Genomic DNA, 27,988 nt, shown 5'->3' with positions numbered 1-27,988 from the left:
CGCGGGCCCGGGCGGGGTTGCGCCGCCGCGGATGCAGGCGCTGGCCCGGCGCCAGCGGCATCGGCGCGGGTTGCATCAGACGAGGCGCTCCGCCGCGGCCGCGGAGCCGGCTCGGTGTTGGCCGGGCGGCCGCAAGATGCTGCGGACAGCACCCCGGCTGCTGCGGACCATCTGCACCACGGCTGCGGTGAGTAGCGCGGGGCGGGCGGCTTCACACCCGGGTCCCCCGTGCTGTGCCGTGCCGAGCCCGGGAGCGAGCCGGTCGCGGGGCAACCGCAGGGAGGGGGATGGCTGGAGAGGGTATTTTCCTGGATGTGATGCCTATCGTCTCTGCCGAGGATTTAGCAAAGCCGTGCAGGCACGGCAGAATCGGGAAAGGGCTCGGTGTGGGCACAGAGCTGCCCGACTGTTCGGCGAGCGGGATCGCAGCCATCATCTGGGTGCTGCATCTTGCAGGGATGTGCCTGGAAGCTGCGGGGAACGGGCACCAGCGATGCCGTGATAGTGCCCCATAATCGTGTGTCAAGAACAATGTGATGCAGCCGTTCTCTGCCTCCCTCAGGCTGGGTTTGCCCTGCGAGAAGCTGAAGGCTGTCTTCTCAATTAGAAGGGACCATGCTCGTTCCCAGTGCCTAAGTGTAGCCCCCCGCTCTGGCCTGTTTCTTTTGTGACCTTCTCATCGCCAGTTCATAGCTCTGGCATGATGGGTTGCTCAGGGTTGAAGTTGATGGCCTAAATTCCTCTGCACCCCATGGTTTAGCCTTTTATAGCTCTGAGCATTTGTTTCAAGCCATTTTCTTTATGTCCGGTTACATATATAGACTGCAGAACTCCTGTAAGAAACCTTTCCCTGAAAGCCTTGTCCAGTCCAAATTGTCCAGATGTGTAGGTCTGGCAAGTTGTATGAGGCTTGGGGGATTTTTTTCTTCCCTAGAGAATGTTCATTGTTTCGTGCTTGGCTGCTCAGTTTCGTGTGAGGACAGCAATCCTTGGAAGGTATCTGCATGGAAGGCGTTAGAATAAGGAGATTTAACACAAGCCTTTTGGAAATGCAACCAGCAGTGCCAAAAAAGAGAATGAATGAATGGTGGGAACACATTGCCCTGGATGTGTATGTAGATGGGGGCGGGGCTCTACTATAGACTTCTATTTGCAGGCGCTGGAATTCGGCACATGTAGGGGGATCTCAGTAGAAATAAAGTTACAGTACTGCTTTTCAAAAGAAGCATCTTTCTATGACAATTTTAAAAAGATGAAACATTAAAATATTTTAGCCTTACTCATTTCTTATGCAAACAAAATAAAATATTATAATCTTTTTGATAATAAGATTTGTACCCAGAGTAGCAGTTACTAAATCTTAATTTGCAGGAAATTTAATTAGAAGTGATAACCAATTGAAGTTTAGATGCACACACAAAAGAGGCAGTAACAGCAAATTATTTTTATCCAGATAAAAAATATTCTCCTGTGGAGAGATTTTGTAAGTTTGGACTCTTCTTAGAGAAGAAAATATAGATGTTGGACTAATCTCCCATTTCTAGAAACTAGAACTTGACAAGATATTTACCAGCATTTGTCAGGCTGTCATCTATGCAGTACTTAATTCTATTCGTTAGTTTTATTTCTGTTTAAGTGTTTTGGAGGAAAAAGAGAACAGGAATTGAATCAAACATTAAAATACTGTACAGCTTTTAATGAGCTATTTTAAAATAAATACCAGTATGGTATCAAGAGATCATATGGACAGAATTTTTAAATACAGAAGTTAAACTTAAATCTGTGCTCTTGTATTGAGGTGGTGAAACACAGGTGAACTTTGAGATGCACTGAGCATTAAAGATAAGGGTGCTTGTACAAACATTTATTGGATTTTATGCTTCTACCTTTATCTTATTGTCTTCATTCAAATAATGAGTACTTGAGTCAAGGAAACATAATCACTGTTAATCTGTGTTATGTTATAAACAAAATAGAAAGTTAAAGAATAAATTAAAAGTTCAGACAGTGAATACAACAGAATTACAGGAGAGTTAAAATTAATTTCCTAAAATCTTGCATTTTGGCAGCACTGTGATAATAACTACATTATTCTATGATTAGTCATAAAAGAAGGGGCAGATCTCCCTAAGCCACCTGAACTGCATTGTGTGCTATAACTAGGAATTGGGTAATCTTACAAAAGTGCAGCAAAAATCCACTGTGATGCTACATGACCATTAACCTTCACATGCACGGTTCGTGCACGCTGCACAGTCATAGTCAGCCAGGAACTGCAAAAGGAATCTAATGTAATCTGTTAACATCACTGTCAAAAAAAAAAAAAAGTTTAATTCTAACACACTATTCAAAACCAAGATTGTTTGGGTGTTCTTTAAAAGACTTTCTAAAATTTCATGATGAATGCTAGCAATGGCACACTGGCCAAAATGTGCCATTTCTGTAAGACAGAAAACACCAAACTCTTTTTCTTATCTGTCATCTTTTCGAACTTTCCATTTTAATCATATCCACATTCAATTCTTCCACAGAATTTCCTACTTCCACAGGTCTGATTTATTTTTGGTAAAAATGCTTAAGGAGAGTTTCCAAAAAAAAGTTATGAATGGCTATAGTATCTCATGCAGTTGTTCCACCTTAATTTTTCAAATAAGACCAAAACCAAAAGACTGAACTTGTTGTCTGAGCATGCAAGCAGTTCCACACAGATTTTTTTTTTTTTAACTCAGTAGAAATCCTGTTTGTGGCTGACTTCTGTGTACCATTCAGTGGAGAGAGAACTCAAGAATCACTGGTTACAGTTACCAGATCCATCTTGCAATTGAAACCAGTTCCCATTTGAGTTCCTTTCTGGAAGTGTGAGGCAGCAAAGCTGATTTACTGCCTGAGTAATGTTTTTATGCACTACAGAATTTCCCCCTCTGCAGTCTTCTCAGTCTTGGCAGTTTCAGCTTGGATTTGGTGGGGTTTTTTAATTTGTTATTAATTTGGGGACTATGTTCTCTCTTTGTTTCTCACCATTTATTGATCCAGTTCCACAGCTAGCACAAATTAAATGTGTGGCTTTACTGAAAGTATGTTGATTTACAGCAACTCGTGATTTGGTACTGGAACTGCTATGCCATTCCATGTAGTATGAGAATCAGATTTAATCACAGGGCAACATGAACTGAAAGTGTAGGAATAGAGGGTGCATATGTTATTAACACTTTGTGAAAAAGTAACTCTTTAAGTGGTGATAAATTTGGACTCAAAATTACATGAAGATTGTCCAAGTATCAGAAAAGCAGCAGAGTACAGAAGTGAATACTTTAAGAGTTCTTTGAAAAGGAGTTCAAGTAGATTTATAAAAGCAATCATATGACATGATTTTTTGTGATGGCAGAGGAGAAGATTCATTAGCTAAGAAGATCCCTTCCAGTCTTGTGTTCTTAGTGAGAAATGTTAACAAAAGGGTAGAAGTAGAATAAGTAATTCTCATCTGGACTATTTTTAATATTTATTCAATATACTAGTTGGGCACTAGTTAGCACAGTACAGAAATCAGAGGATTTCATACCATGCTAAACATGTTCAGTGATCCAGCAGGTCAATCTTTGTCCAATTTGCCTGCTATAGTTAAAATACGTGGTAAAAATCCAATAATTGTTTTTTGTAGTGCAGCAACATTTCTGCTGTAAAAGACATTTGTCATAAAGCCTTGATAATGACCACTACCTGCATCAGTTTGGCCTTGCTAGGTAAGGATTGCAAGGCTAAGTTGTAATTCAGAACAAGGTCTTGTCTTTGTTAAGAACAAAATAGTGGACTATTTGAGGTATAGTCAACAATGCAGTGTTGGTTAGTAATATTATCATCATCAGTCTCACAGACATTTTTTACCAGCCAATTATAACAGTATGATTTTCCAAGGGCTTGAGTTATGTCCACCTTTGCATCTTTCTGCCTGTTTCTACTGCAGTGGCACTAGTGCTGAGTAATGCTGCAATAGAGGATAGTTTTACTGTGCAGTTTCATTCTCAGGGAAAATATTGTCTCTGGTACAAATAATTATTTCCTATTGTTTTATATTAAAAAAAATAAACACACTTCAATATTGCTGTAATGGAACCTACCAATTAATAACTCCCTTTTCTAAAGCCAGCTGCACAACAAAAATGCAACCTGAAACCAGTAAAATACATCCATAATATGTCAGCTGTGAAATGAATTGCAATGGATTGTGGTTTTGGGTAACCTGTTTTTCAGGAGCTTTCTCTTTGTCATATGAGTGCAAACCATTTGTAATCAATCAATAACCCAGTCAAAGTATCCTCATGTCCCAGCACCCTAAGAAAGGGAGGGAGAGGGAGGAGATAAACATACAAGTGCCAACCTACAAGCAAAATAAATGTCAGTAGTTATGACATTCATAGAGTGTTTTGATTCCTCTAATGGGTCATAAGGAAAAAATGGAAGTCAAAGTCCAGTTGTGAAAAATGAAGTTAAGAACAAAGGCAAGGAGTGTGTGTATTTAATTCCTACCTTTCATTCAGGCCTTCTAAGAGGAGGGATCTGTATGGTTTGAGTCTAGGAATAATTTGTGCCAGATTCAGCTTTGAGGAAGGTAAGTTTTCTGTTTATTCTGTGTGGACTTTTCCTTTTTAACGACGTCTGATAGTCCATTTGTTTTTCAAAGGTTTCCAGTTTTCATTTTCCAAAAGCTGACTAAAAATGCAAAGACAGTGCATATAGAGGCAGTTCCACCCTTCTGCCATGTTTCCATGTTCATTCCTGCTCCCCTGCTGGCCCTGTGTTAGGACTCATGGCTGTGCTATAAATTAGACCAGTGAATAGATCCAGTTATACATAAGCCACATTTTTCATGTCAGTGCCTGCTCACTTCAGTACCCTAATGCAGTTCTTGCAGCTACAGGAGCACCAGTTCTGGGATAAAGGAGGTGTTGAAGGTGAGGGACTGGAGGTAGGGTGGGAGGGGAGCACAACTGCCACATAAATCTAAAAAGACTCTGAAGGAAAAAGTAGTTTCCTCAGAAAGAAATCACTTGAAAAACATAGCAATATCTATTCGTCTGATATCATTGTAGTGTTGTGATTCTATCTTAAATTAAAAAAAAAAAAAGTGGAGGTGGTTACTTGCACCTGCTCTGCCTGAAGAAGCTTAAATCACATGTCCAGTATGCTAGGATCCAAGTCCAGCAAGGGAACCTCACCTTTAGCACCTTTATTTGCTTGTAGGAAGATCAAATGGATGATCATCACCTTTAACTTGGCAGGAACAGTGCAAGTTTGTCTTTTTGGCCTATACATGTTGATCACCAATAATATACCTCTGTTTAATTACAGGGATTTAGAGGGCATGTTCCAAACACATAAGTTATGCCTAGAAAAAGTGGTTTATATATGTTTCAAAAAATGAATTTTCATTTCTGACTGTGGATAAGGTTATGGAGCCTGTCATAAGAAGCAGTGGGTGGTCTGTTCTAAAAATTCTAAAAAATTCTAAAAAATTCTAAAAAAGCCATATAAACATCCCTGACAGTATTAGATGATACTTTCATGTGAAGCATACTCTCCCTGAATTCTATGCTACCTGGCATTAATCTAAAAAATTTATTATTATTCCTTCAAAGATGATTAGGTTAGAAAAGACTATTTCATTTTATATCAAACTGAAAATTGACAAAGAAATACCAAGACAGAAATGTAAGCAACAACATATTTCCTTTACATCCTAGAACATGTTTTGTTTTAATTCTTTTTACCAGGCTTATCAACATAAGCTAAAGCTAGCCCTTATAGGTCAAAGTATTTTTGGACAAGAAGTTTATAAAAAGCTGAGAAAAGAGGGGCATAAAGTTGTGGGTGTATTCACCGTGCCTGACAAGAATGGACAAGCTGATCCTTTGGGTAAGTGTAACCTGAATCCAAATGTAAAAATTACAGGTGTACATAACAAATTTTCCTTTTCATGAGAAGGTTATATCTATATGGGGATGAATTGCATATATTGCCTTTGATCCACTAAATCCAGTAGAAGACCTATTTAACAAACACCAGTCCCAGAACCAGTTAAACCTTGTCCATATATCAGTACTTTTAAAAAGCAACTTTTAAAGTAGTTTGTAAGCATGCAGGGCTGTACATTAAGATATTGCAAAACCAAAATTAATCTGGATATCTTATTTGAATGTACACCGTAGAGGTAATTATTCTGAACTAGATCTGTATCTTACAGAAAAAAGCTGCTGAGCCTGTATTCAAGTCCAAATGTCTGTCACCTGCTTCCATGTGCTGGCTGGGACACGCAAGGCGTGGAGCCAAGATTGTTTGTCCCTGGCTTTATGCCCTTTTGGACAAACTCGTATGTGGCGGTGTACATGCAGATCCTATTTCTCTTCCACCTGGACTATGGAAAACACATTGAAAAGGTTGAAGAAGTCTTTAATCTCCCTTTTTCCATTGTCGAGGTGCATAAGGATTTTCTGGGCTTACTGAAGAAAGAAGTTTTGCTTATTCAGAATTATACTCATTGTACTCAGAACCCAGCATAGCAAAGAAGCTAATTTGGAACCATCTGAATTGGCAATTTTCTTTGTTTTTTGTTTCAGTGACGCAAAGACAGTGAATTAATATGTTTAGCAAATAGAAATGCCACAATGGAATGTACCTTTATGGATAATCTGAAATCAAAACTACATTCCATGAGCTGTTTCAATTCTGTCGTGTTTTTGTTTGGGTTTTTTTTTGGGATTTTGTTTTGTTTGTTTTTTGTTTTTGTCTGGTCCTGATATGTTTTTACAGAACTCTGGTGAGGGAAGAATCAAACATAAATTTTGCTTACTGGTGCTGTGGTGTTCACAGGCTAGCATGTAATTCTCAATTCTACCTCATTAACAGATTTAATCACACTTTGGAACAACTAGAGAAGGCAACTATAAGCTTAGAAATCGTAAAATTTACTATCCATGTCTGGTTGGATTGCATTATATAACAATTTTATATACAATGTAGCATAACTTGTTTGACAAATGTAACTAAGTAAATCTTCCCCGTCTTTCAATCATGTATTTATTTTTAACTAAAACCACAGGATTAATTTAGTCCAATCTCTCCTGACTGGGGGAAAAACCCGAAATTACATTACTAGATATTTTCACTTCCTTTTACTTCCAGCTGACTCAAAAGCTTGAGTCTCAAGTGTTTCCTGAAGTTTTCCGTGCCCTCAGACAGCTACGGTCTTTGTTCTCTAAAAGTAACTTCAGTACACTAACTTGCATGGAATGATATTTAAAGAAGTATTTACTTAAGACTTAAATCAACAAGCTAAAGATACTTCAGGTCAAACTCAAGATCCAATTATACAGACAAAAAAGAGAAAGTAAAGTATAAATATCTGTCTTTTCTGCTTTCATTGGTACTTATTAGCCAAGTCGTAAGAGCAAACTAAAGGTTGGGATTGACATAAGCTGTAGAAATGAGAATCAAAGACAGTTTAATAAAATATATCCAAGCACAAATGTTTTTAAGCAGCATACAGAAGGGCACTCTGTGGTCACATACTTGATGATCTGCTTCAGTTGTCTTGCAATGTATCTCTGATTTCAGCTGAATTTTTAACACAAAATGAAAAAAACCGATACTGTTCTTGCCCCTCAGCGCTGGCAGCGGAGAAGGACGGCACTCCTGTTTTTAAGTTCCCCAGATGGAGAGCTAAAGGCAAGCCTATCCAGGAAGTAGTTGCAGCCTACAAATCAGTTGGAGCAGAGTTAAATGTCCTTCCATTCTGTACACAGTTTATCCCCATGGATATTATTGACTGCCCAAAACATGGCTCTATTATTTACCATCCATCCATCCTACCACGCCACCGAGGAGCTTCTGCAATCAACTGGTGAGTTCTGTACATAAAACCACGTGTCTGTCCCATTAGGGTGCTGCTCTGCCCCCTTTACTCTTGTAAATGCTGCAGTTCTCTTGACCTGCAAATGCTCTGAAGGAACTTCTCTGGAGCAGCTGACTATTTGGTACATGAACTGCACTTCATAGCTAGGATTCATCATTATTTCCAGTGTGAGCTCAGCTGTTACTCTGGGAGGATCAGTGGTGTGAGCTGTACATTCATATATTTTACTCACATGCGCAAATCAACAATCTGGAGTTTCCATAAGCAGGACACTGCCCTTGTGGCTCATTCCCACAAACACTAGATAACTATCACAGGAGGGTCTGATATAGACCCTAAGATTTCACACAGTGAAAGGGAGAAGAGAGAAGAGAGCCCACAAGAATAAAACTTTTTCTCACAAGGTCAGTTCAAATCATCACCCCAAAAGAACTACACTGCAATAATGGCCACAATAGACTCAAATCTGGCACTCTAGTGACAACAAAAATTACAATATCACAGTGTCTAAATTCAGTAAGAAATTATTTAAATATGGAGAAACAATTTTACAAGAATCTTACAGGCAACATGGTGATTATGTGAATTTACAGTGTTGTGGATTCAAAGCAAAAGCATACATAGTTTTGTTTTGTTAATTTTAATCCTTCCTGGAAAAAGTACTAAGCTGAAATACTTAAAGAGAGGTGTTAAGGAGACTATTAGAAAGGTAAAGACTTCGAAAAGTGTCAGTTGTGTCCAAGTGTGTGAAGTAAAATAACATAAACTCAGTGGAAAATGAGAGTGAGACAGTCCAGAAAAGAAATAAAGAACCAACTTTTTAAGGCACAAAATATAATAACAATTCCTCCAAATACGTTAAAGGTGGGAGGTATGTAAGTGATAGAGGTGTGGGATTTAACAAAGGTATTTATCAAAGACAATACCACAGTAGGAAATGTATATTGGTATTCAGGATGGAGGAGCTTAAGATGACTATCCTTCAGTCCTTCTTTCTGTAGAATAAGTCAAAGTCTCTTGAGCTGAACTGTGAGCAGAAGACATTTTCATGAACTGATGAAGGTATAAGAAACTCTTTACCAGGATGACAGGACTTCAGCAAATTTGAAGTTGCAGATTTGAGATGACCTGCAGTGTTTCTGTTTCTTAAGATTATGTTGATGCAGGTGACTGGGAAATAGCAAAAGCAATACCAGTTTTAAATAGGCTGAAAGAGAAAGCCAGGAAACTGTAGATCAATGGCACTGATTTAAATTTGTAATAAGGAATACACTTTCTGTGAAAATGAGCAGATGTGATAATGTGAGAGTAGAAAATGAGAGGTCAAATTCAAAGTTAAGAAACATTACATAATGCACACAAGGGGGAACCCCCCTGACTATATGTAAGCAGTGTTAAAGTTCATTGTTGTTACTCAGAAAAGGATTGTTATTACTCACCATGGAAGGATCCATTCATTCAAGAGCTGGACTCGATGGTCCCTGTGGGTCCCTTCTAACTCAGAATAATCTGTGATTCTGTGATCTTAAATACTCTCTGCATCTCAGCTGGAACATGAACTAGCTAAGTTCAGAAAAGGCTAAGAAAGATGATCAAAGGTATAGGAAAGTTTTCACATGACTGGATACAAATTATGTAGTCTTCAGACTGGAAAAGAGGTCATTGGGAAGGACATACACTAGCTGTGTGTTGAGCCACAAAAGACATGGAGAGGTAAAAAAGGAATGATTGCTCATTCTAATCAAAAGTCAGGGAGCAGCCAGCAAAGACATCAGGTAGTAGGATTTTTCCAAATAAATGAGGTCCTTTTACTCCATGCAGTTTGTTATTAAATTGTGCAACCTCATATCTAGAAAGCTTTAAAAGGATGCTTTCATGGAAAAGTTCATCAAGATGTATTTCACAGGAAGGTGTAGACACAAACTCTCTTTCAGGAAGTGCAAAGGTTTGCAGAAATGGGAATGCATTGCAGTGTTATATCAGTGCATCTTGCTCTATTTTGCGTATTCCTTCTGCAAAAGGAATCAATCTGCTCCTGCCTTCTCAAGAAAAGGCTGTTGTGCCAAGGCCTTTAAACTGAACTAGGATTTGGCCTTGGCTAACTGTTCTTGTGTTTCACCCTCTCATCCCTTCTCTAATCACTGCTTTCACATATGATGACTACAGACCTGAGGCTGGTCAGATTCTTTATTCCCACAGTATAACCAAGAAAACCTTTGGGAATTAGGCATGGCTAAACATAACCAGGTATAAACAAGGGGTGCAGAGGGTTGTCACTCACTCACTTCCTTTACATTCTTTTCCAGCTGCTGCCATTCTGTTATCAGCAGCCCTTAGTGGAGGGAGCTGGTGGACAGAGGAGGAAGCACAAAGTAGTTCTTATCTTGTCACCTATTCAGCATCAGAGACATTTGCTCATAAAACCTTCTTTTCCATGCTGAGGTCATCCATTTCTCGCTAGAGTGCTCTTATGGAATTTTTATATAATAAAAACCAGAAGAAATGCAGCTTAATATGTGAAAGATCTGATAAGGGCTAGCCAAATTTCTGTAAGTTTTCACTTCTGTTATACCTGCCAACTTTCCCCATTGTCTTTGGAGGCCATCCCTTGTTCGGCCCATATGTACTTCAGTGTACTTCACTCATTTGAATAATGCAGCTCTCAGTGCTTATAATTAATAATGAATTTTCCTGTGTATAAGCCAGATCTCAGACAATCCTGTTACAACATGGATTGCTGAGGGAATACTTACATGATATATGTATTACTTAAAATAGCATTGGAGTTTGCATGCATACAAATGGCTGGAAACATGCAGGAAATATTTTTCTCACCATTTCTGGCTGCTCCCTTAAATACACTTCAGTCTGATTTTCCATCATTCTGAGACACGTGGCCAAAGGAGAACTGCAAAATTTTAGGTGGCTGAAGTTCTCTTTGAATGCAGAAGCAGATTCTGAGATGAGGTAAATCAGCACAGGTCTAATGTAAGCATTGCTATGTTCGTGCACAGCAGCTGGGAATCTGGCTGGATTCCCTAGCCTTAATTCCCTTAAAAACTTTTCCTTAAACAGTTGCATATTTATCATTTTCCAGTCTGGTTTTAACTCTTTTCAGCTGTATGACAAATGTACTTTACTTTTTGACCTACAGATAAGCCATGAGCCTTAGCTGATTTCAGTAAACAATTATGAATTATTAAGATAATATTCTGTTAGATGCTTCCGTCTTTCAAATTCTGTCATAACTGTTGCACACTTTTTGGTCTGAGTGTCTTGCCATTAATAATAGTTTAGAAATAATTATCACAAGGAACTGTGTGAGACAGCCTGGGTTCAGTTGCAGCATTTCCTATGTTGCATTGTGGAAACCACACATCCACAGTGTCAAAAACTGTGGGTTCCTGACTGTGAAGTGAGCAGCGAAAATATAGCAAAGATTGTTAGGATTTTCTTTTCTATCTTCCTGAAGAAAATAAATGTGTAACATGGGAATTGATATTTCTTACTACTTTAAATTTTTCTTTATTTACTTAAGTCTTAAATATTTTTTATGCCCAGGACTTTAATTCAAGGAGATAAGAAAGCAGGATTTACTATTTTTTGGGCTGATGATGGCTTGGACACTGGACCAATACTTCTGCAGCGAGAATGTGATGTTGGCCAAAATGATACCGTGGATGACCTATATAACCGGTTTCTCTTCCCAGAAGGAATAAAGGCCATGGTATGTTTAACTGTACTAAATACCACCTTTTTAAGAGAAAAAGAGGTTGAAACTGAAGGAAATACAGATAAGATGTATTTATTTGGAAAGACAGAGGTTGTGATACTCTGCCAAATCCTAGACTTCACTGGAGCTGTGCGGCTGCACAACAGCTGAGGATGTGACCTCAGAATATTTGTTGCTGACAGCAGGCAGAGCATATTCTGTTTCCACAGATGGCATGGCATGAAGCTGAATTTGTTTGGAATTTGGCTCTTTCCATACAAAACAAAATCTTTTAAAGACTCAGCAACAAAAAAAACAAAAAAAAAACCAAAATGAAACAAAAAAGTGTGATATTTTTAAGAAAAAAGGGTCAGTATAGTGTTTGAGGCTTGGAGTTCTGGTGGATTGCCTTTGGGTTTTCTATGCTTGTCACTTTTTTGTATTTTTTTGAAGTGAACGAAAGAAAATGCACAAAAAATACTCAGCATTTCTCCTTTGAGATTTTTTTTTTCTCCCTCCATTTGAATGCAAAAAAATAACTTTTTTTTGCAGAGAGAAAAAGGAAAAAGTTGAATGCAATCATACTGAGCCACACTTTTGTTCTGGAGAATTCAGACAGCTGCTCCAAGTTTGATGACTAGGTACTCCCATGAAATTCTGGAGGCTATTTCTTTTGTCAAAAAAGCTCAAGGAAACACCTTTATTCAAGGCAGCACTGGTGTCTTAGAGGTTGAAAATACTAGGTTTAAAATAACCCATACCAATTCACTTTGTGGCAGAGAGTCTTTTGCTGTCATTCCTAAGTATGACTGAGGGAATAAAAGTGAACCAAGCTAACATGAAATCTGTTACTTTTTCACGTAGGTGGAAGCTGTACATCTAATTGCTGATGGTAAGGCCCCTCGTATACCTCAGCCTAAAGAAGGGGCAACATATGAAGGGATCCAGAAGAAGGAAAATGCAGAGGTAATGTAAAGTAATACTATTTTTTTTGCATAGTACTAGAAAAAGTTATTAATTCAGATTACAGTAGCAGCAATATGAAGTTAACATGAATTTTAACTGAGTTGTTTCCTCACCTCTTTTTCCTGGAATACCTCTTAGGGTGCATGTAATGGAGCCTAGGTTAAGTTCCATTTTCCTTTCAACAGTTACATGTATTTAGAAACTTGGTGTCCTATTCAGGATCATGTACAGGCAGCTAAGAGGCAGCTGCAATTTCAGTGGATTCTTAGTAAGCCACCATACTTGTGAATACAACGTTGAATTAAGATCACTCTGTGTTTGCCAATAAGCCATATGAAATTCTCTACCAGAAATACATTTGATTTTAGGAAAAGAAAGTTCTGACACCTTTCCTTCTAGTGCCAAAAAATAACACAGGCGATATAAACAACAGATAAAAATATTAATTGAATTCCCATATGAGAATTACTTTATCAGAGCACCCCAACTGCATTAGATGATCTTGTCTGTGATTGGGAAGGTGTGGTGATGCATCCTGGCATGTCTTGATTTCCTAGATCTCCTGGGACCAACCTGCAGCAGCTTTGCACAATTGGATTCGAGGACATGATAAAGTGCCTGGAGCATGGACAACAATAAATGGACAGGTATGTTCTGAAAACCAGAAGAATATTCTTATCTATACTCACTTTTTGACCTTTTTTTTATTATAAAATTAAAGATGTCTGCATACAGGTGAATACAAATGGCTGTCACATTAGAGTAGCTCTAATCTGATGACTTTATGTTTTGTGTGCATCTAAAACAGGCACCTAAATACACAGAACACGGTAGTTAAGAGTTTTTTAATTGCAGAATTAATTTTATTTGAAGAAAGATAAGTACACTATCTTAAAAAATAAAGAGACATAGTACAAAGAGTAGAACCAAACTATGCCAGTCATTTTGGGAAGCATGTATACATTACAGTATAATACAGCCCGTGTACAGTGGCCAACATCACAGTATGGACAGCAAAATGAAACACAGTGGGCTGCTGAAATAACAGAGGGTTTCATTTTAAGGATATTTGGGCCTAGATAGTTTGCAGAACTCTATGAAATATTATAGTGAGTGGTCCCTCAGTCTGGGCATGTCAGAAGTTCCTCCCTTTCCTGCACTGGTTGCAGCATGTACATTGTTACAGCTCAGCTGCTTTGCAGGTTTAGGCAATTTTCAAAGTTTTACATGTTCTGAGTTGTAAAGATCTAGAAATGTTGTAACATGTTTTCCATGTGTAGGTAATTATATTATATTTCTATTATACTGAAGATTCAAAACAGTATCATAAAATTGTTAAAATTTTACAGCATATTTAGAGCCTGTGCGCTTTTAATTACATTTCTTTTTAGGTGGTTACTTTTTATGGGTCATCATTACTTGATGCTTCAGTGCCTCCTGGACAAGAGTTGGCAATAAAAGGTGCTTCAAGACCAGGACTTGTGACTAAGAATGGTCTAGTCGTTTTTGGAAATGATGGGAAGATGGTAAGTGCTCAGTCTGGCAAACATAAGTATGGATGGAATAGTTTTAGTGAGCAGGGCAAGTAGTGTGGAACTGTCAAGCTGGATAAATCCAGGCACTAATGACTGACAGCAAATTCACTTAGAGTTTATCAATCCTCTGCCATCCTATAGAGAAGACATTCATGTTCTGCTTTTCACCCAATCCATAATCATTTCCTATATGGAGTAAAATCTATTCTTTCTAGGTGAGAATATGAAAGACAGGTACGAGTGGCCTGTGCTAAATTGCCTGCATCACATCAGCTTTCCTGCAAGCCATTTATTTCACGATTTCAATCACTCTGTTAATACCTAAAAATCCTTCATCCAAGGATGTACTACCTCCCAAACAATTTAAAATCATATCCTCTCATTTTTCAGGTACTAGTGAGAAATCTGCAGTTTGAAGACGGAAAAATGATCCCCGCATCTAAATACTTCTCTGCTGATGAAACAACTGCCCTGGAACTTACAGAAGAGGAGAAAAAGATTGCAGAAGATATCAGAGTAATGCACTAAACTGCTTTAGAGGGATATTATTCAGACAAAAGCATTCATATATAATATGTATGTGTTGCTTATATAATAAGCAATACATACTTATTTTTGGCAAGGCATATATTTTGTTTAGTCATGCAAATAATGTTTTTATAAAATATATTCAAAGTATATGGAAGCGAAGGTTTAGTTATTGATATTAATTCAGGTGGAATTGGGAATTCATGTGTATTTGTCTCACTTTACAATTTCCTTTCAGATACAAGTGATACAAAAACAGAGTGCAGGATGAGTAATGGTAAATATCTACAAATGATAGGTGGGAGTGAGGAAAAACAAACTGAGCTTCACCTCACAGAGTGAGGTTTTCAGCTCTGTCAGACTCAGGCAGTTCTTGGAATCCTTTTTTCACTGTGGTGTTCATCTCTAGGATGTGCTCAGAATGGGCCTGTTGGACAAGCTCCAGGGGTCTCAGAACAGCCTTGTGAAAGCAAAAGGCAGCAGTTTTCTCACTGTACCTGTGTGCACTTCTTCTGCCACAAACCACACACAAGAGGCTGGCTGCCAGAGGGATGGGAACAGCTGGAGCAGAAAACTCTCATAGCCAGAGAGGAATTTTTCTGCCCTCTTCTGAAATCCATCCCTCTGTAGTGTCAGTGGCTTAGCTGAAAGCCACATTTATCATTCAGGTTTTGTGCCAGAGCAAATGAATCATAGATGTCTTCCCTTGTGCTGACTCTGCTGCAGGGTTATTAATTTTTGGCAGAGGTCACGCAGCTTCATGTACTAATATTTTAAGCTGCTGATTCAAGATTGCCTTGAACCTGCTTGCCAGCAACCTAAATGCTGCCTGGAGCTATTGAATGGCTGAGAAAATTATGAAAAGAAGTATAAACTCATCAGTTGATGACAGTGCATGCTAACTGAGGAACTCAGTTATAATTAATTGAAATATGACATTGCCAGTTGCTGAACTGTTTATTTCTCCATCTCATGCATGCAGCTTAAACTACTTCTCAGCTTTGGCCAGGTGTCTGCAATGCCATTAATCCATTCATAAAGTGCCCCAGGCTGTCCTTGCCTACACTGATGACACATTCTGTAATGCAATGAGAACTTATTATTTGGAGGATAAAAAAATCTTTTAAAGGTGGGCCTGAAAAATTTTAGCATTGCACCATTTAGGTTTCTTGCCTGATTGGGTAAAATTACCATGGACAAAATACTATTATTTTGATCATGTAATTATGCTGAAAAATTTCTTGTCTGACATAATGTCTCTAGACTGTTTTAGACACCCTTAAAATAACTTCATGTTTTAGAAACCTTTTAAATAATATACATTGTAGGCACAGGTACCATACAGATACAAATACAGTTTGAGAAATACTTTTTGCTATTAGAGGATTATTCATTATTGCCTCTGTTATTGTTCTGTATTATTAGGCTATTTGGAAGGGAATTTTAAGCAATGTTGCTGTGATTGAGGATTCCACAGACTTCTTCAAATCTGGAGCATCCTCTATGCATGTTGTCAGGTAGGAATATTCAAAATAAGAAAATTCTAAAGCCAAAGTTAATGAAAAGAAGTTGTCATGGTGCATTTAAATGTGTGGTGTTAAAGAAATAACCCCTCTATGTTTTCCAATACTCTTAATATTCCCTTTCTTATCTTGGAAACATGTACAGTTCTTCCCCCAAAGTTATGAGATATTGCTGTAATCCTGCTCTTTCTACTGAAGGAAAATTCCCCTTGACTTCAGGAACATCATGCCCAGGGGAGCACGGTGATGCTCAAACCAGTCTGCGTGCAGCCACAGGTATCTCCAGACCAGGGGATTGACTGGGAACCTGAGTAAAGACCTCCCCAGAGGGAAAGAGAAGCCTTTCACAGCAAGAACTGAGCCCATGCTTAAAGATGCACTGAGTTTGTCATGGCTTGGGTCATCTAGGTTGTCTTCTTTTTGCAGCACAGACCATAATATAAAACCAGCATTTTTAAACCAACTGATTAATGTGCTGATTACCTACCAAGCTCAATGTCTCCATACATTGGTTGGAGGCGTCCCAAATAGTATTTTCTAATGGCATATCAATATTTTCTAGTAACTGATTGTCAAAAGTTTTTCTGAGAGTATTCCAGAAGTGACATTTTCTTTTTCATAGCATCAATGATTAAACCAACAGATTTCAGCAAAATGCATCACTTCTGTGCCCTTGCCAGAGAAACACACTCATATTCACATGAATACAAACTGAGACCCAATTTTGATCCCTTTTGCCCTTCTAATGATTCAGTTATCTGGAGAATTCTTTCATTTTTAATTAAACTTACTCCCTTCAAAACCTTTAGGATGCTAGAAGAGATCAAACAGAAGCATTGTGGACTGCAGCTACAGAATGAAGATGTGTATATGGCCACTAAGTTTGCAGACTTTATTCAGATGGCTGTCAGAAAACTCAGAGGAGAAGACAAAGAAGAAGAGTTAGTCATTGATTATGTAAGGACTTAAATTTTTCACTTATTGCTTAATCTTTCCTGGGTTTTAGGGGAGGGCAGACAATGCATTTTATTAGGCTGCTTGATGCAGTAGGAAAGCCAAGAACTACTTGGTTATACAAACTTCTATATGTTTGTATTTGTTTTCTATTACATTTTACTTCTACCAGCCAAATATTGGCTGGATATTGGCTGCAGATATCAAAAGCTTGTTAAGCTACATTAAAATATTAGTTATTATAATTTTAAAATAATTTGGGTTTTATTTCACCCAGGTTTCAAAAAATATGAACAACATGACTGTGAATATGCCATACCAATGTTTCATAAATGGGAAATTTATAGATGCTGATGATGGGAAAACATATGACACTATAAATCCAGCAGATGGATCAGTAAGTAACTGCCAAATATGATCGATACCAGTTTATTTCATTGTTTTTGTCTATTAAAAAATCTGAAACATTACCTGAATATAGCAAATTTTAAAACAACATACTAAATTAAACAACCTCTAGAAATGTTTCAATTTACTTCACATTTTGCATATTCTACAATTTTTTTCCATTTGAGTCAAGATGCAAAGCAAAAAGAACCTACTTCCACTTCAAATATTACATTGCTTTTCACACCCAGCTGAATATTTTACTTTGATTTCATTCTTGTTTAGCTTTGTAAACAGAAATTGCTGAAGTTTATTTGGTAAAGAAGTGTTTCTTCTAGGATATTTGGCATTTCCTGTCGGTTATCAGCTTTTTTTTTTTTAATTTTTTTTTGTTTGTTTGTTTTGCTTTTTTATTACTTTTTACCTTAGGGTAATTTTAATTTTGTCCCTTTAAATTCTCAGTAAGAAAAATAACTTTTCAATAGGAAAATACATACTGTTGCACTTTAGTCCTGAACTATCCAATATTGGTTGAGCAAATCCTAACTTTGAATTATAAATGAGATAAGTGATTCTGATGGCCATGTAATTGCCATTTAATTCTGAAGTAAATTAATTCTGCTGAAATCAATGACACAAATTTCACTATCATCAGATATCAGACTTTGATATACTTTTCCTGAAACTCATTATAGAACGGAATAAAAGTCATAACCATTTTGTGTTAGGATTTACAATGTGTGCATTTACAACACAATAATCATAAAATACTGTGTGTTTATGGTGGTTTATGATAACAGAAGCTCCATTCCTTAGAAACTGGACATGTGGGAGTTGTTTTAGCATGTTTAGATACTTAGATTGTGATACCACATATGAAGACTTCCAGCTTTTGTAATACCACATTGGTTTTATATACAGAAAGAGAGGGTGAGATCCAGTGGGACAATGCACCTTGCTTTGAAAAGAAAAAGCAAGATTAAGGAATCTGAGTTCCTGCAGTGTTCCTGCCACCTCAATTGTGCCTGAGCTTTTTGCAGCCTGGCTCACTCATGACAAGTGCTACAGATGAGGATTAAGTATTTGCTTATACCCAGTCTAGAAGTTTGGGAGGAAGGAGTAACACTGCATCCCAATGTTTCTTTTTGAGCTAACACAATGCTACCTTTGCACAGGTAATAGCCAGTGTATCTTCTGCCTCCCTGGCTGATGTTGACAAGGCAGTGGCAGCAGCAAAGGAGGCATTTGAAAATGGTGAATGGGGGAGGATGAATGCAAGGGAAAGAGGGCGACTCATGTACAGGTATGTAAAGACAGCTTGCATTTGTTTCATTTCCTCAGGTCTTGTTTTGTTTCTCTGAAGAATTGTTAGGTACATTTTCTGAAGGTGATGGATGTTCATAATCCCACTGTCAGTGGATCCAGACTAGCCATGTTTTCACCCCCTGACTGATTTCAGTGTACCAGCCTCAGCTCTTCACCTGCCAACCTTTCTTGTGTCAGAGAGGAATCTTGTGGTCTCTCACTGATGCCATTCTTTCATTATTACTTATGAACGGAAGCAAAGGATTTGAGCAAAATATATTTTAAATACTTGATGTCTTCATTTAATCTGCATGAGTTTGATTGCAAGGATTGAGAATTCCCTTGTAAATCCCCATTCTTCCATATAAGTGAGGCTAAGCTTTAAAAACAGTCTACCTGAGTTAGGTAGGCAGAGATTTGACCTTGCTATACCTGCCTGCATGTGCACTCCATACAGTAAATATACAGCTACGTTGCCACTAATTTTGAAGTAGACTGAAACTGATGCTAGATTTTTCCAGAATCATATGCCAGCATCTGGCTAAAGACTCACTGTAGGAGATGTGTTATGGTCTGTAGAAGAATTGTCCTGTGCAGGGATTCTTTAACCTAATTCCAATATTTACCTGAGATACTTTTATATCTTTTTTGTATCTATCTCACCATATCTAGTTAATGCCTGATTCTTATTTTTGGCTTATTTTTGCTATTGGTTCAGAAGATAAGCAGAGGTTTTGTATTAATGGTATTTTAATGGTGAGCTTTGATTCTTGAAGGAGTAGAGATGATCTTGGAAAGATGCAATGCTGACTAGATAGTGTGAGCGTGACACTGGAGGCAGCTAATAAAACTCCAAGTATTGTAGATTCTCCATATGCAGTATGATGCTTCTCCCAGGCACAAAGAGAACACTGTATTGCAAACTTCAGGTGACTAGAAGCATCAGAGCTTCTCTGTAAAGAAAGCCACTTTTGTGGGCTATATGAAAAGCTTTTGTTGCTTTCTCAGGTCTAAACATGCAAATGAATGAGCAGACATGAGTAAAGAAGCTACTTTTTCAGATTGCTACTCCTGAAAAAATGCCACGTTTTACAAGACATTGCAGGAATCTTAGCAAAAAAGAATGAAAGCAAAGCCAAAAATTCTGCTTATCTTATAAAGTATGTGACCAGGCCATGGAAAAAGGCCTGCAGGACCCTTACACAGTTAGTAGTCCTCACAAGAGAAAATGGGCAAGTCAGAACTGAACATTAAATATACCTGGTCACTTATTTTTTTCACAAGTGTGCAGATATTCAAAGAATGCATAAACTTGTGTTTAATTTGTATCAGGAATGTAGAGTGCTTGAGAGACCAAGTTAACTCTGGCCTAAAGACAAAATTTTAAGGTGTGAAAACTCCTGCTCTGTTTTAGACTTGGAAGATTTGCAAGAATTAGCTATATTAGATACATGAAAAATACAGTTCCCCTACACTGGGTTGATTATCCCTGGATTAAAAGCTTTGCTTAGGGAACTCATTCTCTAGGATAAAACACCAGAGTGTTTATGTTGGAAACATTCCCAGTGGATAAAAGCTCTCTCTGGACCACCTTAACTGAAATAAACCCCCTTCTTCTTGGCCTCTGTTCAAACTGGAGATTTGGAGTGCTGAACTAAAGAGAATATTTGTGTCATTAAAGCTCCTAGCCCTGCTGCTGTCTTAAAGAATCATTAGTAGAAGATATTAAGCACACTTTAAATGGAACCTTCTTCTTTGTCCCTGACATGCCCAAATCCATTCTCTTACTCAACACTGCCAACGCCCTGACCTGTAGTTGGGTCTCCAAGATACAGTTAAAACAGGTATTAAAGAACATTTTCCCACATCTCTGCAAATCCTTTAAATGGCCAGAATTTACATAATGGAAAAATTTCACAAGTTTCACACCTAGTTTTGAATACTTTTTACAGGATCAAAAATGCACTTTTCTTAAGGTCTTAAAATCACATGGGAACATTGATTATATATCTGAGTACCAAATCACAGAAGAAGCTGAAGAAAAACATTAATGAATGTGAGACAATGTGAAGAACTGAATATGAAAATTCATTGATGCAAACAGACCTGAATAGGGGATCAAAAAACTAACAGTAGTGCCTCACAGGTATAGGTATCAATACGTGCGGATGTATTTTTGAGACACTTTCATAGTTATTATCAACTTAGTAATACTTACTACAGTCTTACTTACACCTCAAGTGAGCTTGCACAGTTCATGTCTTCATTCGGCCTCTACTAAAGCCAGTGTGAAGACATTTGCAGAGTGAGGGCAATTGTTCAATCCTTTGCTGATATTAAGGAGCAGTGCCTCTACCTCAAATTTAGTGGGAATGCTATTTTCATTATGCTTCTTTGCCACACCTAATATAATTTTAGATATCATTTCCTTTAATGTGGATTTTTAACATTTTTTTAAAGACTTGCAGACCTGATGGAAGAACATCAAGAAGAGTTAGCAACAATAGAGTCTATTGATTCAGGAGCTGTCTACACTTTAGCTCTGAAGACTCATATTGGAATGTCTGTGCAAACATTCAGATACTTTGCTGGATGGTGTGACAAAATTCAGGCAAGTGAATATGTAAATGAAATTACCAATGGCAGTGCTTTTCTACACTTCTTTTTTGTTGTTATTCTCCTGAAACAGTGCCAAAAAGCAGTAAAAGCAAAGAGTAACTGAGGAATCAAAACTAAAGCAAAATTAGAATTTTACCTAGAATGAGTCTCCCTGTCAATACAAAAGGATATAGTCCACCTCCAGCTGGAGAACATGGATTTAGAATGTGGCTCTGAATATCGAAGCAATCAGCTGAGGTGTCACTTGGATATACTTGCTTGGTCAGCTCTTGGTTATTCATGGGGCAGAATGTCACTGTGCTCATTATGCAGGTGAGTGCAGAGACTTGTGCTTTACCACAGTCTGACCAAGGCTGGTGAGTTTGCTTGATGGCACAGCATTTCCTCCAGTATTTTTAAGACTAATCAAGAATATCAGAATATCATCCAGCTTTTTTTTTTTTTTTTTTTTTTTCCTGACAATCAGGACTTGATTACAATATCCACAGCAGGAATACAGTAGAAGCATCTGTGCCCCTTTCCCTGATGCAAAAATGCTTGTGGTTTTGAAGCCTACTGTGTAGCTTTCTGAAACATATTTACATGGCAAATATATTTGCAATAAAAATAATAAATCAATATGAAGATTTGTCCCTCCTCTGTCTTTTAGGGTGCTACAATTCCAATTAATCAGGCCCGGCCAAACCATAATCTAACATTCACCAAGAAAGAGCCAATTGGGTGAGTATTGCTTTTTCTTCTTAATGACAACTTGACGTGCAGAAAAGCCATGGAAAAGCTGCCCTCAAATATATAATCTTTCCCTGTTTTTCCCTACCTGAAGTGTCTGTGCAATTATTATCCCCTGGAATTACCCACTGATGATGCTTGCGTGGAAGAGTGCAGCGTGCTTGGCTGCAGGCAACACCCTTGTACTCAAACCAGCTCAGGTAGGGGCAAAAAGAAATACAAGATGGCCCAGATGCCCCTGTTCAGGCATAATGATTTAGGCCATGTAGCAGATTTCACCCATAGGTTGATCTGTCATAGGTTGACTGTGTCACATATTTGAAAGTGCATTTAGAATAATAGAAATTACCATGGTGATACAAAGTATTGTTTGACTCCTATTCTGCTCCGGCATTAATCTTATTTTCAATAATTAATTTTCCATAAGAAGCCATCAGTTCTAATTTGCCAATACTGTAAGAAGGTGAATATTGTATCAAAACTAAGATGTATTGAATGTAAAAGGTATCATCATGCATTTAAATAAAACAGGAGGCCTAATCTAAATGTTTCTACTTAGGTCACACCTCTGACTTCCTTGAAGTTTGCAGAACTCTCAGCTAAAGCTGGATTTCCTAAGGGCGTTATAAATATTCTGCCTGGTTCAGGTAAAGCTTGAACTCATCATTTTTCTGGGAGAGGTCATGCTAAAACTAGTGAAGTTCTTCACCTTTTTGAAGATTATTACATAGGCCTGTTCACAGGTACTAGGCTTGCATCTTTTCATGCAGCAATTTCATGTGTTTCCAGAAGAGAACTGGAAAAATTTGCCTTTAGTTAGTGGTAGGATCTGTCAGCCTACACCCTTTACAAGCTCACACAATTGACACAAACACTCTGGAAAATAATGTATTACAGACAAACATGTTCATTTCATTGTAAGAAAGCTGCAAATATAAATAGGGATGTGATACTGTATTTGATTTGTGGTGTGAGCTCCTTCTGTGTTACAGTGCTGCTGCTGGAATAGTAAAAATTGTCCATGTACCATCCAGTTACTCTGCTTTCCTCGCCCTGATAGGTGGCTTAGTGGGACAGCACCTCTCTGAACATCCAGATGTTCGCAAAGTTGGATTCACTGGTTCAACACCAACTGGTAAACAGATCATGAAGAGGTACTCTCAGCAGAAGAATCATAAATAAACCCTGCTTAGTCTGGTTCTGAAGTATCTTACTGGATATATTGTGCATGTAGCAGTAATGAAAAAGCATAACTACATATGGTTGTTTACCACTATGTAGAATTCTATCAAGTAATTACTGGACAATAGAGATTTATACATTTTCACTGCTTATGATTCAAAGGAAATAACAGAAAAAGATATTTAAAATTACTATTTTGGGTTTATATCACTTTTTTTTTTTTTTTTTTACAGTGCAGCTACTAACCTGAAGAAAGTTTCTCTGGAACTTGGTGGAAAATCACCATTGATCATATTCAGTGACTGTGAACTTGACAGAGCCGTAAAAATGGTAATGTTACTTTGAAGTAAAATTTGTTCAAAGCCTTTGTGGTACATCCTCACCGTACTGCAATATTCTTGACTTGCAAAAAAAAAATACTAGGGATCCTTTGCATGAAAAACTTTGAGATCTGTTAGAAAACAGATTCAGATATTTCTTTATGCCAGCACAATTTAACTATTCATGCTGCCCAAGAAATATACATTAGAAATTACAACAAAACAAAGATTTGAGCTCCCTATTACCATATAGCTTTTAGTTAATCAATTGATCAATCAATCATTCATCAATTATCAATCATAATCATCACCTTCCCTACCAGCCATATTGTGTTCACAGTTCATAAATAAGATGTTGCATTGGTGATATGATTTAACATAAAGCATTAAACTTCTTGGGTGATAAACACTGCATGCAACCTTAGGGAACAGAATGGAGACTGAACAAAATGCATATAAATATTTATGGTTTTTTTCCTGATCAGGGTATGGGAGCAGTGTATTTCAACAAAGGAGAAAACTGCATTGCAGCTGGCAGGCTGTTTGTGGAAGAATCAATTCATGATGAATTTGTTAGAAAAGTGGTAAGATATTCAAGGACTAAAGTTTAAGCATATGTTTTACTGTGGCAGAAGGATAGGCTAGCTTTATAGACACTTGTGTTTCTTATTTTCAATTGTTTAATTTTGCATTATTGCTTATGATAGACAGTGCTACTTCTCAGGAACCTTTTATACAGTTAAAAGGAAGCATTGAAGGGAGATATTTGCACCAGTAATGCACAGATAAGTGACAGTTAAATAGATATTGTACCTTCAGTGATAGTTCATATTTGACTGGGCAAATAAGATTACAAATAATTACTGAACTCAGGTCAATGTGATTGAAGAAGGCTTCTGTAAAGTCAAAAAAAAAAGGAATATTGGAAGCACAGCTAGAAGAATACAAAGGTCCCTATTAAAAATGCAATTGTCACCATCCTGTGCCACTGGAGAATTAATTTATTTTCCTTAAGAACAGGAAATCACTGTCTTAAGTAATTTACCACCAGTAAAAGTTAACATTTTACATGCTTATCTTAATAGCAGAAGAGAATACACACATAAACAAAGCATTAAAAACTTTCAGAATTAGAGATTATGAACAAAAGACAAAGCTTCATTTTAAAAAGGGAGAATTATTGTATCTAAGAATCCAGTATTTTCTTAGATTCAATCTTCATAGCACCAAAAATTGCAGCATTCCAAATTTATGGTCACTTTAACAATATTGTTGTGTTATGTAACTTCATTTTAATTGCGTAACCCATAGGTTGAAGAAATAAAAAAGATGAAAATTGGTGACCCACTTGATAGATCTACAGATCATGGTCCGCAAAATCACAAGGCACATTTGGAAAAGCTGCTGCAATACTGTGAAGCTGGAGTAAAAGAAGGAGCCACTCTAGTGTATGGAGGAAGACAAGTACATAGACCAGGTAAAACACTTTCCAGAGATATTTAGAACTTTTACACTTTATGCAAGAGCTGCCACAGTTGTCTCAGCTGGATTTTGTGAAGTTGCAGTATCGTGGGAACAGTACCAGGCAAGCCCATACCACAGAGCTTTCAAATCTCATATGACGAGAAGCTGTGCAAATGAAGCATGAGATCTCTATTTAGATCTTACAATCTATCTTCTTGTTGGATAGCAAGAAAAGCAGTGGCCTCTGTGACTTGCTGTAACCTTGTTCTCCTGCTGTCAGAGTACAGAGTCTTCCCTCTGGGAGTCACCTGGGCTGTGGCACGCAGACCTTCTGGCCTGGCAGGGAGCAGTACATGTCACTGATCAACACAGGCCATTCTTTTACCCTTTTGTGTGCCATTTCTCTTGAAGTGCATGCATTTCCATTCATACTTCATTCATATCTATTTTCTGTTTCAAGTTATGACCTCAAAGCATGGGACAGAAATGACCTGACAACAGCAAACCCTTAAGCACTTTTACCATGCTCAAATGCTGCTCTATCTTCTCTTTAGGTTTCTTCATGGAACCCACTGTATTCACAGATGTTGAAGACCATATGTATATTGCCCAGGAAGAATCCTTTGGTCCTGTGATGGTCATCTCTAAATTTAAAAACGGGTACATTCTCCTCTGGTTACTGTTAGAGACTTGATGTTTCCCATTTTCACCCTAAGTGAAGAAATGACAGCTCACACAGCATTTTGTTAAATCTCCTTAGACCAATCTGAATACCTAGTAGTTTTCAGTGAAATGTTTTAGTGAAGTTTGTGCGATAATTGCAACAACTTGATCAAATAACAAAAATGCATATTTTTCCCAGTGGAATTACTTATTTTTCCTGTTACAGAAGACTGCAATGTTGTGTATTGTGTAACACTAGCACATAACTGTTGCAAATGAAAATTCCTCTGTATATTTTGTAAACTGTCATTTTTAATACCTTTCATTCCAGATCATAAGAATTATTTAACATACAGATAAGATTAAAACCCTACATAGAAACTTCACATAAATATTTCTATCAGGTTTCATCTTCTGCAGTTTGATAATAAAGTTAAGAACCAGCCATGTAGATAACCCTTCACATCCATAAATTCTGCAGTCTTAAGAGACTGCATTGAATTTTTTAAAGTTTTAAACTCCTATTAATTTTTTGAAGCTGTATGAAGATGCAGATGGAAAATAGTACTCTGGAAATGGTTTGAAAAGTTGTCTTGATAGCAGTTTAAATTCCAGCTTTTATTCTGCATTAACTTGTAAAGCTGGACAAAATTTTAGCAAACTGATTCGTCATCTGCTGCCATGCTCTGCTTTACAGGCATTTTTGTATTGCTCTAATTCCCGAGTTGTACAGTAGCAGCAATTCCCATGGCATTTCTCAGTGTAGACATTAACCTTTGAAAAGTGAGGTTATGAGCTTCACAAGCTTGAAGCAAAGGTATGAATTGCTGTGGATCTGTCAGATTGACACACAGATTTGTCCTTAATAAGTCATCTTTAAAAAAGCTCACTGGAGAAGAAAGACCATGTGAAAAGTTGCTTCAATGACACTGAAGGTGGAAGGTTGCTAACACTTGTTTATTTTACCTACTTGTAATTAAATAATTTCTTTCCCCCATAGGGATGTCGATGGAGTATTGCGACGGGCAAATGCCACAGAATATGGCTTAGCTTCAGGAGTTTTCACAAAAGACATAAACAAAGCTCTCTACATCAGTGAAAAGCTAGAAGCTGGGACAGTTTTTATTAACACTTACAACAAAACTGATGTGGCAGCGCCATTTGGTGGATTTAAGCTGTCTGGCTTTGGGAAAGATTTAGGTAAGTTGTCTCCTTCCCTCATTTCTTGTCTCAGAGTCCTAATCAATGAAAGAATTATAATACAGTAACCCAATTCCTCTCCTTCCCTAAATATTCCCACTTCAATACCTCCCATTCAGCCTTTGCTGTATATTTACTAAATAACACAAAAATATTCCTCTCTGACTGCTCTGAGAGCAGACAAATAAATTACAGCTTTTGCAGAGCTCTGTACAGGCTACAAAGGCTATCAAATAATAATGGTATTGCCCCAAATACTCTTTCCCTCAGAGAGAATGCTAATATAGGTTTCTCCTCTAAATAAGAGAATGGGAAACCTTTTTATACCTTAAAATGTCACCAAAATTTGCCAACAGCCATAGAAAAAGATGCATTAAAAAATATTCTCTTTTCAAAACAACTTTTTAGAAAAGTGAAGTCCACTGTGTCAAAGAAGCTTGGCAAGTCTTAACAGATCAAGCTTCATGACAGAGAAAAAAAGAAAACCAAATTTCATTCACAGAACAGATTTTTGCTTTTGCAATCTCCAAAGACAGTTCCTAAAACCAAAATGAGTAATGATGTCAGGGAAAAAAACATTACTGCTTTTCACACAGCTTCTCTACCTATGACCTTTAATAGAGGAGAAGCAAAGTTCATAAATTCAGCTATGAGCCCCCAGTGGCCATCTAAAGACTGCTGCTGCTTGGGGAGCTGCTTGTTAAATTCCAGCTCCTTTTTCTTCCATATCTGTTGGATCTGGCCTCTACTCAAACCAGGTCTGTGTAAATCACAGTGGAAAGGTAATTAGTTTTCATTGTTCCTTAAGGACTCGAATATTGGCTACAGTGTTTCAATTTTTTTCTTAATAATAGTTACGATCTGACAAAATTCATTTAGCTGCTGTTCTAACAGGTGAATATTGTGTTTGTACAGGTGAAGAAGCTCTTCATGAATATCTCAGAACAAAAGCCATCACTGTGGAATATTAAAGTAACAGCTCCACTTGGGAAGCA

The 27,988-nt window shown here is 37.6% G+C and overlaps 1 protein-coding gene across 1 annotated transcript; it reads left to right on the top strand.

The window, feature by feature from the left end:
- The first annotated feature begins 31 nt into the window (after positions 1 to 31).
- Positions 32 to 27,985, top strand: ALDH1L2 (aldehyde dehydrogenase 1 family member L2). Its single transcript, XM_021536155.3, has 23 exons — positions 32 to 187; positions 5,769 to 5,910; positions 7,660 to 7,894; positions 11,468 to 11,633; positions 12,483 to 12,584; positions 13,142 to 13,231; positions 13,976 to 14,110; positions 14,510 to 14,635; positions 16,073 to 16,164; positions 16,980 to 17,127; positions 17,402 to 17,521; positions 18,687 to 18,814; positions 21,277 to 21,427; positions 22,085 to 22,155; positions 22,259 to 22,364; positions 22,724 to 22,811; positions 23,225 to 23,318; positions 23,580 to 23,676; positions 24,152 to 24,250; positions 24,978 to 25,143; positions 25,685 to 25,790; positions 26,794 to 26,993; positions 27,909 to 27,985. The coding sequence occupies exons 1-23, from the start codon at positions 32 to 34 to the stop codon at positions 27,962 to 27,964; spliced, it is 2,874 nt and encodes a 957-aa protein (XP_021391830.3). The 3' UTR covers positions 27,965 to 27,985.
- The last annotated feature ends 3 nt before the right edge of the window (positions 27,986 to 27,988 follow it).

The sequence above is a fragment of the Lonchura striata genome, chromosome 5, assembly GCF_046129695.1.
Source record: "Lonchura striata isolate bLonStr1 chromosome 5, bLonStr1.mat, whole genome shotgun sequence".
In the NCBI taxonomy this organism is placed as follows: Eukaryota; Metazoa; Chordata; class Aves; order Passeriformes; family Estrildidae; genus Lonchura; species Lonchura striata.
The sequence above is the reverse complement of the archived record's forward strand: the minus strand, read 5'-3'. Positions and strand labels throughout refer to the sequence as shown.